This window comes from Mauremys mutica, chromosome 6, assembly GCF_020497125.1.
Source record: "Mauremys mutica isolate MM-2020 ecotype Southern chromosome 6, ASM2049712v1, whole genome shotgun sequence".
Taxonomy (NCBI): Eukaryota; Metazoa; Chordata; order Testudines; family Geoemydidae; genus Mauremys; species Mauremys mutica.
The window spans coordinates 37,713,719-37,733,712 of NC_059077.1; the positions used below are offsets into that span (position 1 = coordinate 37,713,719).

A 19,994-nucleotide genomic window follows, 5' to 3' on the forward strand; every position below is an offset into this window, starting at 1 on the left:
GGGGAGAGAAAGGATCTGTGAACTAACTAGTGTCAGAACTGATGCGAGTCTTGTGATACATTTCCCAAGTATAGAGATGTCCTAAGAGAGAACAGTCTAGAAACAAAGGGAACTGACACCTTCTTCAGTAGCTCATTGAGGCACATTTGGACTGCAGCTTCTTCACCACAGAGGGCTTATTACATTATTTATTGGCTCATCATAATTTTGGGATCAGAAATTTGCAGCCCCACATCCATATGTGTGCCTGTCCTTTCATTTCTACCGATCTACATCTCCTTTTGAAAATTAATTTCTTATTCATCAATTCACTTTTATTAAAGACCCTAATCACTTTTTACCATAATAAAACAAACCTCTGAGAGCCATTTTTAAAATGCACGAAGCATTTATGACATGTGAAATACTGGGATTATATAGCACTGTTATTAAACTGAACCTTGAAAAACCTTAATGAAAGAATATGTTAAACCACCACTGAGCACAAAAGTGAGGACAACTTTATTAGCAAGCAGCATTCAACAGTAGGCTTACTTTTCAGTCTTGGCACATGCACAGTTCCTATAAAGGAGGAACCAAGCCCTAAGCATCTGAAATTTTTAAATTTTACTTCAAAACCTCACTTAAACCAGAGACTTAAATAGAAAAACATTTGAGCCCTCTCTGTAACCACAGTAACTTCTAAATCCATATGTCTATTTAGTGTAGCAAACATACAAACTGAAAAGGGACTTGGTTTTATATATGATGTGGGAATATATGTTTTAAAAACTGGCTCAATATATTTTGCTGAAAACAAGTTGTCTAAGCAGGTTGGCAATTTAGAAAGGACACTATTGCCTCTAATAGTGGAAGAACCCCTTTGCAATAAAATAGGTACCGCTAAACCTCTTGAGTGACATGGGATCTTTTATGTTATCTGTTGATATCCTGTTGAGGTAGCTACTGTTAAAAAGCAGTGGTAGTTTTTAAATAACTTATACATATTTTTCCATTATCTTGAATACCTAGTTAGTCTGCCATTTATTTTTTGAGTATTTTAACTGTTAGTGTGAATTTACAATATCTGTATTCCTGTTCTTAGCTGCATGTTGATGTCTCATTTTGAGGAGCCCAAAGTGACAGAAGATGAGGAACCTCCTACAGAACAGGACAAAAGGAAGAAGATGGTAAGTTCTTGATATCTTTAGTTAAATGTTTAGAGTTAAAATTTAATACAGTAGTCAACCTTAAGTCTTTGCCACTGGATTTGGTTCATCCATTGTTGTAATTTATAGTACGCTTTAAAACTCTGCTCCCAACCTGAGAGGTCAGGAACCATTAGGACAAACTGCATAGCATAGACAATTATACTTTTGCATTTTTTTTTTCAGACTCTAAAGTCTAGTAAAGAACAAAATTGTCAGACACATAGATGAACATAATTTGTTGGGGAATAGTCAACACGGTATTTGTAAAGGAAAATCATGCCTCACCAATCTACTAGAATTCTTTAAGGAGGTCAAAAAGCATGTGGACAAGGGGGATCAAGTGCATATAATGTATTTAGATTTTCAGAAAGCTTTTGACAAGGTCCTTCACCAAAGGCTCTTAAGCAAAGTAAGCAGTCATGGGATAAGAGGGAAGGTTCTCTCATGTACTGGTAACTGGTTAAAAGATAGGAAACAAAGGATAGGAATAAATGGTCAGTTTTCAGAATGGAGAGAGGTAAATAGTGGTGTCCCCCAGGGGTCTGTACCGGGCCCAGTCCTATTTAATATCATCATAAATGATCTGGGAAAAGGGGTAAACAGTGAGGTGGCAAAATTTGCAGATGTTATAAAACTACTCAAGATAGCCAGGCAGATGGCAAATTGCTACAAAAGGATCTCTCAAAAATGGGTGCTTGGGCAACAAAATGGCAGATGAAATCGAAAGTTGATAAATACAAAGTAATGCACATTGGAAAACATAATCCCAACTATACATATAAAATCATGGGGTCTAAATTAGCTGTTTCCACTCAAGAAAGAGATCTTGGAATCATTATGGATAGTTCTCCTAAAACATCCACTCAATGTGCAGCAGCAGTCAAAAAAGTGAACAGAATGTTGGGCATCATTAAGAAAGGGATAGATAATAAGACAGAAAATATCATATTGCCTGTGTATAAATCCATGGTAAGCCCACATCTTGAATACTGTGTGCAGACGTGGTCATCCCATTTCAAAAAAGATATATTGGAATTGGAAAAGGTTCAGAAAAGGGCAACAAAAAAAATGATTGGGGTATGGAACGGCTGCTGTATGAGGAGAAATTAATAAGACTGGGACTTTTCAGCTTGGAAAAGAGATGACTAAGGTGGAATATGATAGAGGTCTATAAAATCATGACTGGTGTGGAGAAAGTAAAGAAGGAAGTGTTATTTACTCCTTCTCATAACAGAAGAACTTGAGGCCACCAAATGAAATGAATAGGCAGCAGGTTTAAAACAAACAAAAGGAAGTATTTTTTCACGCAATGCACAGTCAACCTGTGGAACTCCTTGCCAGAGGATGTTGTGAAGGCCAAGACTATAACAGGGTTCAAAAAAGAACTAGATAAATTCATGGAGGATAGGTTCATCAATGGCTGTTAGCTGGATGGCCAGGATGGTGTCTCTAGCCTCTGTTTGCCAGAAGCTGGGAATGGGTGATAGGGGATGGATCACTTGAGGATTACCTGTTCTGTTCATTCCCTCTGGGGCACCTGGCATTGGCCACTGTCAGAAGACAGGATACTGGGCCAGATGGACCTTTGGTCTGACTCAGTATAGACATTCTTATATTCTTAAAGAAATGCTGCAAAGAAGTGATGGGAGTGGGGGAGAGGGAGAAAAAAATCCTTCAATATGTCTTCCAGTTTTTGCCTATGTCTCAAAGAGGAACATTACTAAGGATTTCCAAACATTTATATTTTTTTTTCTGCAAGAAAGACTAAGCACAGAATAGTTGTTAGAAAATGTTTCAAGTTTCTATGCTGTAGAACAGAAGTGACAGTTTATATCTGTAACGATTTGTTTAATTCATATTTCATTCTTTCTTTGGTAGGAAGCCAACATCTTATATAAACATTTGACTTTCCTGTTTTTGGCATACAGTTTGCAGTTTCCTCAGGTGGTTCTTAATTTCCTTAAATTGTATGCTAATTTTAAGTAGAGCCAATTAGTGTTTTAGGTCAACTCTTTGCATATTAATCTAGCTAAATCCACTTTTCATTAAAACTGCAGTATCCCTAATTACAATAATCCCATTCAGCTGTTTTTAATTTTGTTTTTAATTCTAAACTTCCGTAGTTTTTTAAGTTAATTAGAACATATTAATTTTTAAAAAATGAAACAGTTTCACAATCCACAAAAATATTATCCTACTGACACCTAGCAAATTTTTTGGTAACCTTTTATGATGATAATGGTTTGATTGCTTTAATAGAGCCAAATTCAGTAAGAATGCAATGCTTGTAAATTGTTTTGAAGCCCTGTTTGCAACAAAATTCTATGCTAAGTGCTCCCTTTTTTGGCAGCAGGTACCCAGACCCAACAATGGTAGTTCAGGATATATTTGCTGTTGCATAAAATAATCCACTTCTTCCCTTCCTCTTAGTTGTTGTCTTCTATTCCAAGCTTGAATTTTTGTTCTTCCTCCCTAGGTTGTTTTTTTTCCCTGATAGGGTACTGATATATAGAACCCATCATCTGAGCTGTCATAGACCAAGCCACAGAATGACATTGTATGCCATTCACCTTTTTAATTTACTTTCTGTGTCTCATTTGAGACCATGCAGACTCACTACCAACCAGGTTTTCCAAACACTGACATTTACAAGAAACCTACCATATTATATAGGGAGGTAGGGTAGGTTAACATATTTCTTTCAGGTAGGAAGGCAGTAGCGTGGAGAAGCAGAGGAGGGAGTCCTAGATAACAGGGAAATCCTCAGTGGTAACTGGTAATCATCCTAACAGTCACAGTAAGTGACAAGGAGAAATCCAGGGTCTGCACTTCTGCAACTGAGCCACCAAAAGTAAATTTGCCAGTGAGAGGGAATGTAGTATCTCTCTAGTGTAATTTTATTTTATTAGACAAAATATTTCTTTGAGTAATGGAACATTTACATAAAAGGGCTGAATCTGCTATGCCAAAAATCATTTTTTGAAAATGATATCATGATATTAAGCATGTGTATTTCTTCTTTTGTCTGCATTGTTTTATCAGCTGACTTCTAAGAATGAATGGTGGTTCTTTGAGTGCTTGCTCATGTCAATTCCATTCTAGGTGTGTGCGCAGTTGTCACAGACTTTTGCCTTTGCAATATTCGTAGAGCCAGCTATGGAATGTCACAGGCCTATGTCTGTAAGTGACCCCCACAGCACCCTCAAGTGCTAGGGGAGTCACGTGTGAAGGATGAATGCTGTATTTGTAAACATTTTCGACCCAGGACTCAGAAAGTGCAGGATATTCTTTTGCGGGCTCTGCTCATGGAGGTGGCCCTTCATCTGGCTTCCGAGCCGTCAATTTTGGCAGGTACAATTTTAACTTATGGGACTCCCTTCATAAGTTCAAGGAGTCCCTCCCTCAGGATCTAGACCAGGAATTTGGCACTCTGGTGGAGGAGGGCACTACGGCAGCTAGGTGCTCTCTCTAGATAACATGGGACACAGTGGACTCAGTGGCCAGGGTGGTCACATTGGCAGTGGTCATGAGGCACAGCTCCTGGCTTCAGACCACCAGCCTGTCCCAAGAGCTGCAGACCTCTATCCAGGACCTCACATTCGATGGGAACGGTTTCTTTTCGAACCAGACTGATGCAAGGCTGCATGGGTTAAAGTACACTCAAGCCATCCTTTGCTCGCTGGGCATGCATACGCCCCAGTCTGCATGGAAGCAGTTCTGGCCACCCCTGCCACCAAGGCCTTGGCAGCCTCGTGAAGGGTCAGCATGAAGAAGGTGAGAGAGAGACAAGCTTTTGAGTCACCTAGAATTGAATCGACATGAGCAAGCACTTGAAGAAGAAAAAACGGTTACCTACCTTTTCATAACTGTTGTTCAAGATATGTTGCTCGTGTCCATTCTGTTATCTGCCCTCCTGCCCCTCTGTTGGGGTTATCGCCAAGAAGGAACTTAGAGGGCATAGGGCTGGCGGCGCTTGATATACCAACACATGAATGTGGCACTCAAGGGGGTGCCAGAGCTGACTCTATGGATACCGCTAAGGCAAAAATCTCCAACGACTGCACACGCACACCTAGAATGGAATGGACATGAGCAGCACTTCTCAAAGAACAACAGTTACAAAAGATAGGTAACCGTTTTTTACTTTTGAATGATTGACAGTGCAACCTGTCAGAAATCTACTGCGTTCTTTTTTCAAGCATTATGGAGAGATTACTTTATTTATAAATGTAGTTTTAGGAAGAGGATAGCAAGTTAGTTACTAGAGTGTTATTATCGCTATATTTAAGAGTGTTTCAGCACAGCAGTTAAGTTTTTCTCAAGTAAATCATGCTCCATTAATTGTAAATTTAGGGCCAGACTCTCAGATGCACTTAATCCATCTGGCAGTAAATAGTCTGTAATCAAACAGTAGTTCCATGACCCATGAGATGTTGGGAACACAATGGAAAGAGTCTCTGTAAAGTGAAGGTTAAATAATACTTTCTGGTCAGTTAAGGATTATTTAATTTAAACACCACTGAAGTTTTATCCTGGAATAAAATGTTAATTCACTGCTGTATAGTTTTAGAGATGGATTTCTTCTGATAATGAGTATCACAACATAACTGAAACATTTTTTAAGTGACATAACAGTGTGCACCGCATACTTGATAGAGATTGAGCATGCTTAACTTTATATTGAAGGAAATTATTTTTTGGTTGAAGTTAGACTGTACTTTTATACGGGTATGTATTTGGGAGGTTTTTTTTATTCTCTTGCCTAGTATTTCTTATAATCTGGTGAGAAAATAACAAATATATACACACTATGAGAAATGGTACTTCTTGTTCATTGCTTATAATCGAAAAAAAGTTAACCACGGTGATTATAAAGAGACTATTGATTTGTCTCTCTTATTATATTGTAAATCTAACTCTGAGGATTAGGCTGCATATTACTCATCCCTGCCTGCTTTTGCGTTAAAGTATCTGTCTGATCCTTTCCCATGAGATAAGTTTGTCCCTGGGGAAGTCATGCAATGCCATTTTTCTAATGAGACTGTAGATAGCTAAATATACTTAAAGGAAAAAGAATCCAGTTTGCTTAGGCATGTTGGCTGAAAGTTTGTAAAGTAAAAAGCCTTTCTCACAATAAATAACTCATTGAATATTTTATCAGCAGAATTTTTTTTTTATTTTCTAGCTTCCTTGTTGCAGCCATCTTGCTGAAAAATGATTTTATTGGGATTTTTTTGTACATAATATAGTGCATCACACATAAATATAGATTTATAATAAGTATACAGAAATCAATAAGAAAAATATTGGTACAGTACTAATTATAAATAGCTTTATTTAGTTTTTTCCTTATTAGCTTGTTTACAATACAATGCACATAGTAAAATATTGTTTCCCACACAGAGCAACAGTATTGTTGATAGCATGAGAACAATTTGGTCTTAATCAACAAAACTGTGGATTATTTCTCTTTAACATCTCCAAGGTTCTACTGGCATTGAACCCTCATTGCTTAAGATAAAAAACAAACAAACATGAATTTAATCTCTTTTCAAGCTTAAAGCCACATTAACCTCTCTCCCTGTGTGCTGCAAGTTCTGTGCTAGGTCTCTAAGAGTCTCAGCCCAGAACCTCACCCTCTGTCTCTGCTCATTGGGACAGGGACTTGTATATTCTATATTTGTACAGCACCCAATCCTGATCATGACCTCTGGATACTATCATAATATAAATAACTGGGAAATAAGAGCTCTACCAGAATCAGTGACTTGATCCCAGTGCACACTTCTGAGTCAGTTCTGACCTCACAGTGGTGGCATCATAATAAATTAGTAACTGCTTTGAGGTACTTATATACTACATTGATGGTAGTCTGATAAATACCTAGACAAAGAGAACTTGTTTCAACATTCAAAGTACTATTTACCGGCCTGTTAGAAAGCTATGCAGCAGTGTTTCATATGCCAACTACAATGGCATCTGCTATATTGGGACAGTTTACTGAGTCTGTCATCGTGATTAAGCAGCTGTTCTGATCATCTTTTTTTTATAAACAGTCTGAAAAGCTTTATAATGAAAGATAACACTGAACTGAATAAAAAGGCTGATCCTGAACTGATATTCAATACATTTCTTCTTTTAATCCTTCATCGGCCATTTCTGAATTAGAAGGCTAAGCATTTCAAATGTAAATATTACTTAACCCCTTGACACTGACTGAATCCTCATTGAGCAGAATTTTTGCTAATGCTGTCCCAATTAAGCAACAATCAAGCCATACACTGTAATTAGACTAGTTCAATTTTTCAGGAAAATGACTCACTAAAGTTGCTGTCCTTATTAAGCATATGCTAATTCAATGTAGTAGACCAATAATAATAATAATATGTATTTCTGTAAGGCCTACCTTATGAAGATCTCCAAACACAACACGTTAGGTAGAATTGAGTAGTAGTATTCCCGACGTTTATCCCCATGTGGAAAATGAGGCACAGAAATTAAGTGCCCAGGTTTACACAGGAGGTCTGTAGAAGAACTAGAAATGGAAACCAGATACTTGATCTGAATTACGTGCCAAATTTATTTTTCCCATAGGGAGTTTTCCTGATTCATGTACAGAAGAAGATAAAGAATCTTGTCAAGTGTATATACATTACCAAGCTTGTTATCTTAGGATCATGTAGAAAAGTTTTCATTCATATAATGCGATAAATTCAATAAAATCACAACGTACAATTTAAATAAAGATCCCTAACTAAAGGTCAATTTCAATACAAACTTAAAAAAAAAATTCTTGATACAAAATCACAATATTTTAGAAGACGGTACAGTTTAAGAATATGCAAATTGTTCAGATCTGTCAGTTTGCTATACAAAATATTAAAATGCTTTACAAAAATAATATGAAGTGCCTTTCATATAACTGTCATCTGATCAGAGACCTGTAAGGAACAACGCATTCACACTTTACCATGTACGGTAACTGGTAACTTATTAATAGTATCGCAGCTCTCTAGGCAATAATGAGAAAATATCATTCTGTCAGAGAGATTAGTTTAACCAATTTTAGCATTCTTGTAATTTTAAATTTCTCATCCAAAGATTCCTAGCAGCTGAGTTATTGGTGGGTCTCCTACAGATTGGCCTACTTAGCTGCTGTACATCCCAGGGAAAGTTGAATCTTTAAATTAAGCTTCACTGGTATATCAGATATCCAGGTGAGCACAATTCATGTGCATAAAGCTGACATGGAGGTAAGCAAACATAATACCGGGATTGTTAACAATTTAATTCAGCTTTGAAAAAGGGTCCTGATTTTGTAAGGATATTCAGTTCAGAATAACCAATCAAAGGGAGGGAGCACTTCAAAGAAGATATGATGACATAAGTGCAGAATATCTGAGGAAGACTTGATTGCTAAGAATGCAGTTTATCACTCAACGTGCCTTTCTTCCTACTTCAGTAAAACAAATCGTAAAGCAAAACCATCTAGTTACACTGTAACAATACATTCACCTGTTGACATTGCATGTTATCAGCTGATGGAAGAACTGGACAATGGTCTTATGTACAACAAGGCTAGTCTCCTGTCCAAGCTGCTATAAAGATATAAAGATATAAAGCCCTACTTCCCTCAGATGTAGAAAATGCAAGCTATTCCAGTAGCAAATTACAGGCAAAATTAGGAAGACACTATGTTCTGCAATTTTATTCCATGCACAGCATGGACAAAGCAAGTCTACTCTTATTCTGTGCAGTACAATAACATTAACTGATGCTATCTAAGCTGCTAGTAATCTGAAACAGAAACTTAAATTCACCCATGTTTTGTCAATGTTCTTCTGGCGAGTGAGCCTGATGAGAAGCTTTCAAATGAACAAGTGGTTTTATATAGTTCTGCTTCAGTCCTTCACTCTGAAATAGCCAGAAGGAAAGACTCAGTATTATCCAAAGCCAGGTGATTGTACTTTACAGAGGTCAGCTACATTTATGCCCCACTTGGAGCAGGAGTTTGTCCTTTGGTTGATAGATAAAGAGGCATATAATTCAGATAGAAATGAGTATGATCGTTCAGAAGACATTCAGATTGTCGAGTACATAGTATTTAACTGTTCCAAAATTATGACACCACTGCACATAAGCCTTGCTGCACAGCTACACGATGAGTTTGGGTCTTGCAATTTAATAAAGAGATTCTACACCTTCATGGATTTTTTTTATCAATGATGCTGAGCTGAGGTGGTTAATCACTAGTGATGCAAAAACTGAAGTAGAAAGACTCAAGGGAGATTTGTTAATTCCAAATTGAATTATAGCACTTTCTGCTGGTGGAAATCTCATCCATAAAGAAGGTAATAATATAGACATCACTACAGAGACTGGTAATATAACGAACACCTTCCATTCATTGTCTAGAACAGCGGTCTCCAAAGTGGGGTGCGTAAGAGGATCCTTGGGGGTACGTGGCAGGAGGAGTGCTTTTTTTGTTTCTTTTTGGTTTTGTTTTTTTTTTTCGGCAAAAATGGTAGAGCCGGCGTGGCAGGAGTGCGTGCTCAAAATTTTTTTACTGATAGGGGTGCGCAATCAAAAAAGTTTGGAGACCACTGGTCTAGAATGGTAATTCAAGAACAGTCTGCAGATAGTCCAGCATCACAAGAAATATCATCGAAGCTGGGAAGGAAGTCACCTACTCTTCCTGGGCAACCAAAGTATTTTATACAGTGTGCAGCATTTGAGAAACCTAGAACATGTCCAGAACCAACTCACTATGAAAAAGTACTTGAGAAAATAAAACTCCTGTCACTTACAAATAAACACCATCTGAGCTTGCTCTTGGTAACTTTTAACACTACTACCTCATGATATCCTACCAATACCAAATGATGATGATATTGTTCACACTCATGTGATTCCATTTTGGATTGATTTAAACCACAAGCTTGCAACAAAGAATAGCACCTACACAGCAGTTGCATATGCACTTATTGTGGATGTCCAACCAGCTGACATAGCTAGTCTATGCTAGAATGCTGAAATGTAAGGAAATAGCAGCAGCTGTTGCAGCTGTGTGCTGTTGCTCAGCAAGTGAAATGGGCTCCCCCAAATGAACTTGGTACCAATGTGATTTGTCAGGGTGCTTTTCACCCAAATCACATTGCTAGTCCTTCTTATTGAATCTGAGGTGTATGCAGCTTGTACTCAAAATCAAATGCTTGTTGGTAAGTGGTTCGCCTTGCTCTACATAGCTTGAATCTAGTATTTGAGGCCCTGAGTGCTCTGAAACTTTATTCATTTGTTAAATGGTGCTCATGTAGTTCCAGCATTTGTCTGGGAAGTGTTGGCTGACTCAAAAGACATTGAATCCTTACAACAAGTCATTAAAAAGCTTGATGCTGTAACTCAACATATGCTACCACTGCTGGAGGAATTTCAGGCACAAGGATATGCCCAGTCTCCAACATTCAAGTTCTGGGATCATTTTCTCCAAGCATTTTCATATGCAGATGCTAATTCTAAATGTCCATGCAGAGCGAGAGGTGATAGGAAACTTCACCTGCAGACATAACATGCCATACTTCCATACTTCAGACAGGCCCAGCTATGCCAGGTAGATACCTAGGGTGACCAGACATCCCATTTTTAAAGGGATAGTCCCATATTTAAGCCCTCCTGCAGGTGTCCTGACTTTTCTTCTTAAAAACAGGCAAATTGTTCCATATTTTCTGTCTCTCCTTCTCCCCTCCTCCCCCATCAGTACTGGCGGGTTCTGCTGCTGGCCGGATCCCTACTTGCCAGCCACCCGCCCACCAGTGGTGAGTGGGATGGGGTCAAGTCCAATGCTGGGGGTGGGTGTGCAAGACTGGTGGCAGGGTGAAGCAGCAGCGTGGGGGGCCCATCTGCTCCTCCAGCTGGTCCATCAGTGTAGACTCAGTTGCATGCCAGCTCCCAGCCAGCAGGACCCCACCTCATTTCTGTCCGGCACTGGCTGCTCACTGCAAGCTGCGATAGCTGGTGACTACAGGCAGGCACCAGGCAGGCACCAGGCAGCCACTGGTTACCTGTCGCCTCTGCTGACCACCCATTGGCCCTTTATGTGCTCCCCCTCTCTCTGGTCTCTCCCTGCTTTACCCCTTCACCTTCCCCAGTCCTGCTGCCCTTCCATATCCCACTCCCAGTGCTGTGTGGAGAACCAGCCCCCAGTCAGAGTGCTCAGGTCATTACCAGCCTGGCCGGCAGGCTCCTTCCTTCCCCCACTGCCTCTGGCTGGTCAGCGCCCCAGGAAAGTCCAAGACCCTCTGGCCCGAGGCACTGGCCAGGAGGAGCCAAGCCCTGCATGTGCCAAAGCCCCACACAGCGCTGGCATGGGGAAACCTCTCCACCCCTCAGCTAAGCTCTGGAGTGGGGGAGGAAGTGATTTCCACCCTGTTCCCACTCCTGCCCCCAGGGAGTGTGGGGCTGCTCCGTCCCCTAGGCACCCTCCCCAACTGAGCCACCTCACCGTTAAAATTAAATCATGCATGTAAGTGCTTTGCTGATTTGCAGCCTTTAGTTTGTATCTAAGTTTGTATCTCTGGACAGGTTCGCTGAAGCCCCTGCAGTCTGGTTCCCTTGGCCCTGGTGCACAATGCATCCTTAGGGTTTAACCTCTTCCTGCACACACTGTAGCTGGAAGTGGCTGGGTTATGTCAGTGGCCAGCAGCAGCCTGGAGGTGTTACCTGCCTTTCAACACTGTGCGGGCAGGAAGGGACAAGCAGCTTCCAGCCACATTGGGGTGTAAGGGAGGAGAAGAGATGAGCTCTACAAAGACACGGGCCAGGTCATCCCTTCCCCACCTCTTCCTTCCCTGCACCTGGAAGTAGCTCCCATCCCTTCCCTCCCACAAGGCTGCTGCTGGCCACATTCTGGTGTGAACCCTGGCAGAAATCTGATGGGGGGGGGCATGTGACCTTGTGTGCCCCTCCCCCTCCCCCCAGCTGTGACACTGGGTACCAGGGGAGGCAGGTCTGTCCCAGAGGCCCAGCTAGGCATAGAGGGCGGAGAGCATTGGCCAGGAAGGGTCAGGTGGATTGGTCACCCTCCCCCCCACCCCTCAACTTAAATGCTTTGCTGGATCAAAGCCAAAATGCTCAGAACCTAGCGGGGTCAAGACTTTAGTTCCATAAGGAAGGACATTTTCTTCAGATATAAGAGAATGGTGTGAAATAGATTTCCGATTTCTCCCTTAAGCCAAGTATTAATTAATAATGGTAATACCTGAGAAGTAGTTAACCTCCCTCCCCCACTATTAATGTCAAGCAGCTAGACCCAGAAAAAGGATCCACCAAGATGTACACAGTAGAATTAGCTAGTGTGTTTCAATTTGTGGAATCTCATTGTTTACAGTGAGGATCTGCATTGGAGCCCATGTGATTTGTTTTGGCAATCATTATAATTGCATATTAGTTATGATTGCTTATGGGTTTTGTCTAGAAATTCTTGAAAAGAGCTTTAAAAATTCAATTTTCAGATTGATTCTGGATATCAGGTACAAAAAATCCTAATGTATATTGGAGAATATCATAACACTGTTAAAGCACATCTGGGAGCAGAGAAGGAATGAGGGCAGAGATGAGCTGGGGGTGGAGTGGGACTGTGGGTGGAGCTGGCCATAGAATTTGCCTGAATAAATTCCTGTTTGAACTAAGAGCATTTCTTTTAGAAAAAACATCCAATCTTGATTTTAAAATTCCCAGTGATGGAGAATCCACCACAACAAATTGTCCGAATAGTTAATTACCCTCACTGTTAAAAACCTACACTTTTTTTCAGTCTGAATTTGTTTAGCTTCAACTTCCAGCCATTGGATCTTGTTATATCTTTGTCTGCTAGATAAAACAACCCATTATCAAATATTTGTTCTCCATGTAGCTACTGATAGATTGTGATCAAGTCCCTGTTAACTAAATAAACTAAATAGATTAAGCTCCTTCACTTTCTCACTATAAGGCATGCTTTCCAATCCTTCACACATGCTCTGGCTCTTCTTTGAACTCTCTTCAGTTTATCAACATCCTTCTTGAATTGTGGGTGCTGGAGCTGGACACAGTATTCTAGTAGTGGTTATTATAGTACTAAATTCAGAGGTAATATAACCTTCCTACTCACAATTCTTGAGGTAGGTAGGTTAGGGGAAGGTAATAACTATAGGCAGTTTATATACAAATTAGTTTGATTCACTGTAAGCCTCACAAGTCCAGGGTGTATGCAGATCATTATCTAGTGGTTAGAGATTAGACACGGAAATCTACAGAATGGGTTTTATTCTCAGCTGTATCACTCATTTGCTGTGTGAATTTAGACCATAAGAACATAAGAACATAAGAAAGGCCGTACCGGGTCAGACCAAAGGTCCATCTAGCCCAGTATCTGTCTACCGACAGTGGCCAATGCCAGGTGCCCCTGAGGGAGTGAACCTAACAGGCAATGATCAAGTGATCTCTCTCCTGCCATCCATCTCCATCCTCTGACGAACAGAGGCTAGGGACACCATTCTTACCCATCCTGGCTAATAGCCATTTATGGACTTAGCCACCATGAATTTATCCAGTCCCCTTTTAAACATTGTTATAGTCCTAGCCTTCACAACCTCCTCAGGTAAGGAGTTCCACAAGTTGACTGTGCGCTGCGTGAAGAAGAACTTCCTTTTATTTGTTTTAAACCTGCTGCCTATTAATTTCATTTGGTGACCCCTAGTTCTTGTATTATGGGAATAAGTAAATAACTTTTCCTTATCCACTTTCTCAACATCACTCATGATTTTATATACCTCTATCATGTCTCCTCTTTTCCAAACTGAAGAGTCCTAGCCTCTTTAATCTTTCCTCATATGGGACCCTCTCTAAACCCCTAATCATTTTAGTTGCTCTTTTCTGAACCTTTTCTAGTGCTAGAATATCTTTTTTGAGGTGAGGAGACCACATCTGTACACAGTATTCGAGATGTGGGCGTACCATGGATTTATATAAGGGCAATAATATATTCTCAGTCTTATTCTCTATCCCCTTTTTAATGATTCCTAACATCCTGTTTGCTTTTTTGACCGCCTCTGCACACTGCGTGGACATCTTCAGAGAACTATCCACGATAACTCCAAGATCTATTTCCTGACTCTAAGCTAAATTAGCCCCCATCATGTTGTATGTATAGTTGGGGTTATTTTTTCCAATGTGCATTACTTTACATTTATCCACATTAAATTTCATTTGCCATTTTGTTGACCAATCACTTAGTTTTGTGAGATCTTTTTGAAGTTCTTCACAATCTGCTTTGGTCTTAACTATCTTGAGTAGTTTAGTGTCATCTGCAAACTTTGCCACCTCACTGTTTACCCCTTTCTCCAGATCATTTATGAATAAATTGAATAGGATTGGTCCTAGGACTGACCCTTGGGGAACACCACTAGTTACCCCTCTCCATTCTGAGAATTTACCATTAATTCCTACCCTCTGTTCCCTGTCCTTTAACCAGTTCTCAATCCATGAAAGGACCTTTCCTTTTATCCCATGACAGCTTAATTTACGTAAGAGCCTTTGGTGAGGGACCTTGTCAAAGGCTTTCTGGAAATCTTACAAGTTACATAACCTATGTATGTCTCTGATTTCCCATCTGTAAAATATGGGTGATTGGCATCTCTAAAGTGACCACCACAGTAATATTTACCATACCTCACGTGGATGATGAGTATACTTAATGGTAGTTAATAACGTATTATGAGATCTTCTGATGGAAGAAGTTATAGAAGTGCAAAGTATTTTAGCAGTTTGAGTCCATGATTTGAGAATGTTATTTAACTAGTTTGAAACTACAGTTTAATTTTCATTGTGGAGATAACTGAGTTCTCCTTGGAAGAATTTGACTCAATGAGACCATTGCTCAGCATAAGTACAAAGCAGCAAAGAATCCTGTGGCACCTTATAGACTAAAAGACGTTTTGCAGCATGAGCTTTCGTGGGTGAATACCCACTTCTTCAGATGCAATACATCTGAAGAAGTGGGTATTCACCCACGAAAGCTCATGCTGCAAAACGTCTGTTAGTCTATAAGGTGCCACAGGATTCTTTGCTGCTTTTACAGATCCAGACTAACACGGCTATCCCTCTGATACTTGACATAAGTACAAAGGAAAGCAAAAGCTTTTTATTACTTCAGCTCAGATTATAAAATAGATGTATGAATCACTGGTGTGTTGGGACTGCCTCTTGCCTGCATTACTATATTTTTGCTCTTATCTGTTTTTCACAGCTTGCACTGAAGGACCCTGTACACACTGTGTCGCTGCAGCAATTCGTCTATGAGAAGCTAAAGGCACAGCAAGAATTACTGGGAGAACAAGCCTTTCAGGCACTTATGGAAACAGTGGATACAGAAATAGTCACACAACTACAAGAATTCTTGCAAGGCTTCTAAAGAGTCAGAAACAAGATTTTTTATGTCTAACTCTCCAGTTCAAAAATATGAAAAAACACCTAGCCTTCCATCTTATATGCAAAAACCTGCTTAAAAGCTAAAAGTAACTTGTGTAAAAAATAATGAAGCAGAGACCATGAAACTTATTTTTTTTCTTTATGTAGGATTGACAGAATAAATGTAAATTGGCTCCTAAGTAGAGTTTACAAGCCTGTTTCACAAGAGAGTGTAATTTTATATATATGAGGAATGGGGGGCTGCATGAGGTAACGTGTACAGTGAAAACAACTGCTTGATTTACTGTTAATAGAAAAAAATGTTTTGATTATCTTATAATCGTGTGTTTAACACTTTGAGGAAAAGTGAGGGCTAATGTAGGAGATATTTTTGTGTAACAATAACAGCTCAATTGGGCTGCCTTACATTTTTAATTGTTTATGACACCATAATAAAAAAAAACATTTAAACAATTATTGCAGCAGGAGACTATAAGACATTAAGTCTTTAATTGGATTTTAATATTATATATTACATACATCCACATACGTACATATTCCTAAGATTTTCATGCTTGGGGAGATAAACACCAGTTTGAAAAGAAAACAAATGTATCAGTCAAATGTTTTATTTTCATGATACTGATCCATGTATGGGTAAAATTGTTAGAAAAGGGAAATTGTCTCATTTTATTTTCTGCATACATGTTTTCTACTTAAATATGTAGTGTAAGAACCCCAATACATCATGGTAATGCACTTCTGTCCTGTATCAGAGACCCGAGTTCACTTTCTGATCTTGGTCTCTCTCAGGCTGGTGGGAGCTGAGTGTATTGTGGATATATACCACCAGCCTTGCAAGAAGTTGAGGTGGAAGGTATGCTCTGTGTTGCTGAATAGTGCCCTCTTCAGAAGATTAAGGACCTGATCCATAGCCCTTTGACTTCAGTGAGCTTTAACCTTGGATCAGACACTATGAATGGTGATGAGAATGGTAAATTAAGAAAGATGGAGAAAGGAATGTTCGGGGCTCTGTCAGTGACACACAGGAAAGTTTCTGTCCATCCCTCTTTCCTGCCCTCATCCCCAGGAGAGAAAAAAAAGTGTCTTTTGTTACGTTTTGTTTTGTTTTTGGGTTGTTTGGTTTTTTGAGGGTTCAGGGGGTGATCTGCCCTCTATTGTCAAAACCCTTTTTAGTTGTGGATTATTGTATTTGTGTTTTGTTTTGTTTCGTTTTAAAGGAAACTGCTGAAAACATGGTAGCAAAATGTACAGTATAAATTTTCTATAGCAACCTGGGTACAGTATGTAACTGGAGAACCTACTGCCCCTTTGTAATCTTATAGAACCGAAAATGTGCTAGAAATGTTGATGCTTCCAAAAAGAAAACAGTAAAGTTTCAATTAAACTTTCCAAAGATACCTCACCTCTGACTGTCTTAATCTATATGCTTTTATTCTTAAGTATACAAAAAACTCTCAATAGTTTAGAGATTCATGCCTCCTTCAAGAGTCTTATTGTACTTATAAGGTATAAAAGTGCTGTGAATTGTAAATGGCAATATTGTTGTTCTGAATTCTTCATTACAGATTTAACTTTTGTGCTTGATGATTCAGGCTAAAAGCTACTTACCATGATTTACCCCCCCACACACACACATACTATTAATATATTTCCATTACACTTTCTAAAATACATTTAAATAGAACATATTAAATAGGCTTTTTTGACATATTCTGTAGAATGCCTATGTCTGTTAATGTGATGATAAAATACTAAGGCATAAATACTTTTGAGGATAGAAATTCTTACAGAATGCACATATTTCCACCTCCTGATGGGTTTTCAGCTTAGGTATTGATACAGCAGATTTACTAAAATAGCTATTTTAGCTATTACTTTATTTAAATCCCTAGATAAAAATATAGCTTTTAGTTCAATGTGCCAAAAACACCCTAAAATCTAAGAGTATTTTTGTTAAAATGCAATCACAAAATTAACAAAAAGTTATTTTGAAAAATATGTTGTCTTTAATGTCAAAACAATACCTCACTGATTCCTAACGTGCCCACTCTCCAGGAGAATGACGTTTGAAACAAAGTTTTTTTGCATGTCATACAATGCTATATTATAAATGGATAGTTCTGGAGCTGTATGACAGAGATGTCTTGAGGGAGTGTGTACTAGTCTGTAATTGATTCCAGTAATATATGCTTAACACGGCTTTTTTGGTAGTTTTGTTATTGTATGTCTATTAACTCTTGTTCTGCATATGGAAGATACCCATCCCCAATCACCCCTCAAAAGAAATGTGTGAAAGACAAATCCTAGAAAATTGTGAGATTTGATTGCTATGGATTAGAAAGGAACAGGAACTCAAGGTTGGTTGGGGCCATTCCCACTTTTGTATCCTTTCAGCCCTCCATGATGGGAGGGGCAAATGATCCCAATGGACACAGCATTCCAGAAGGTTCTGGAAGCCAATGGCATGGGTGCCTTGATCCCACCAGTGTAAATATGCAGACACTCGTCTCAAAAAACTCCAGTTACAGGTAAGTAACTTTCATTTTCTTAAGAGAGCTATGCTAACCTTGATTTCCACTGGTCTGGAAATAAATGGAACAGACTCTTTCTTACAGGATTTTGGTACTTCTTGAACTATGTTTACAGAGCTGAGAGTGATTTCTTAGAGATCAAAAATCCTAACCCTATTAGCAAAATTCTTATTATAATTGGGAAAATGTTCTTGTGTTTAGTTTTTGTTTTTCTCTCCCTATGGTATATCTTTTTCTCTATGTTGAGTAATTAATTTAAATTAACAGTCTCTTATGTCTGATTTCATAAAATGCTGTAATCCAGTACCTCAGTTCGTTGGTTATTCATCAGAGGACAGCACCAGGATCTTGCCCATTCATTAAAAATGTAACTAGGCTTTATCTTCCTCATAATTGCCATTGAAAGTCCAGCTGAGATAAAAACAATTCAAATAATTAACTGTAAACCTTAGACACAAAGACAGCTTGAAATAGCATTAATTCATTATTATTATTTATTAATTAAATAGACAAATGCAGGAATGACAGGGAACATGTCTGTTTTCTGCATGTGATTGTTTTTCATATTAGAGACTTGATCCACCCTTGGCTAATTAACAGACTATTTGTTAATGTTAAATGACTGTTGTGATTAAAAATTTTAATAGGTTTTCACAACACTGTTATTGTTAATCAATGATTATAAATAATTAAAAAAAAAGAAGAAGAAGAAGATTGTTCTTCACTTTGGGGGATTTCATATTTTAGCCCTGAACCATTAGAGCCAATGGAAGCTTTGCCATTTACTTCAATGAGTGTAAGATTAACCCTTAGGGCCAGTATCAGAGGGGTAGCCGTGTTAGTCTGGTTCTGTAGAAGCAGCAAAGAATCCTGTGGCACCTTATAGACTAACAGACGTTTTGCAGCATGAGCTTTCGTGGGTGAATACCCACTTCTTCGGATGCAAGTAGTGGAAATTTCCAGGGGCAGGTTTATATATGCAAGCAAGAAGCAAGCTAGAGATAACAAGGTTAGTTCAATCAGGGAGGATGAGGCCCTGTTCTAGCAGTTGAGTGAAAACCAAGGGAGGAGAAACTGGTTCTGTAGTTGGCAAGCCATTCACAGTCTTTGTTTAATCCTGAGCTGATGGTGTCAAATTTGCAGATGAACTGGAGCTCAGCAGTTTCTCTTTGAAGTCTGGTCCTGAAGTTTTTTTGCTGCAGGATGGCCACCTTAAGATCTGCTATTGTGTGGCCAGGGAGGTTGAAGTGTTCTCCTACAGGTTTTTGTATATTGCCAATCTCCACCAAGCATTCTCAAAACTACAGTACCCGCACGAGGAAATAAGGAAACAGATCAACAGAGCCAGACGTGTACCCAGAAGGCTCCTACTGCAAGACAAACCCAAGAAAGAAACCAACAGGACTCCACTGGCCATCACATACAGTCCCCAGCTAAAACCCCTCCAGTGCATCATCAGGGATCTACAACCCATCCTGGACAATGATCCCACACTTTCACAGGCCTTGGGTGGCAGGCCAGTCCTCGCCCACAGACAACCTGCCAACCTGAAGCATATTCTCACCAGTAACTGCACACCACACCATAGTAACTCTAACTCAGGAACCAATCCATGCAACAAACCTCGATGCCAACTCTGCCCACATATCTACAACAGCGACACCATCACAGGACCTAACCAGATCAGCCACACCATCACCGGTTCATTCACCTGCACGTCCACCAATGTAATATATGCCATCATATGCCAGCAATGCCCCTCTGCTATGTACATCGGCCAAACTGGACAGTCTCTAAGGAAAAGGAA

The 19,994-nt window shown here is 39.4% G+C and overlaps 1 protein-coding gene across 3 annotated transcripts in view; it reads left to right on the forward strand.

Moving 5' to 3' along the window:
• The window catches only part of IPO11 (importin 11), a 233,387-nt gene extending 216,334 nt beyond the window's left edge, over positions 1-17,053 (forward strand). For all 3 annotated transcript variants that reach the window (XM_045020850.1, XM_045020851.1, XM_045020849.1), the window contains exons 30-31: positions 1,085-1,169; positions 15,472-17,053. In XM_045020850.1, the coding sequence (XP_044876785.1) occupies positions 1,085-1,169; positions 15,472-15,636 (250 nt within the window). In that variant the 3' untranslated portion in view covers positions 15,637-17,053. The remainder of the gene's footprint in view (positions 1-1,084; positions 1,170-15,471) is intronic.
• Positions 17,054-19,994: the final 2,941 nt, after the last annotated feature.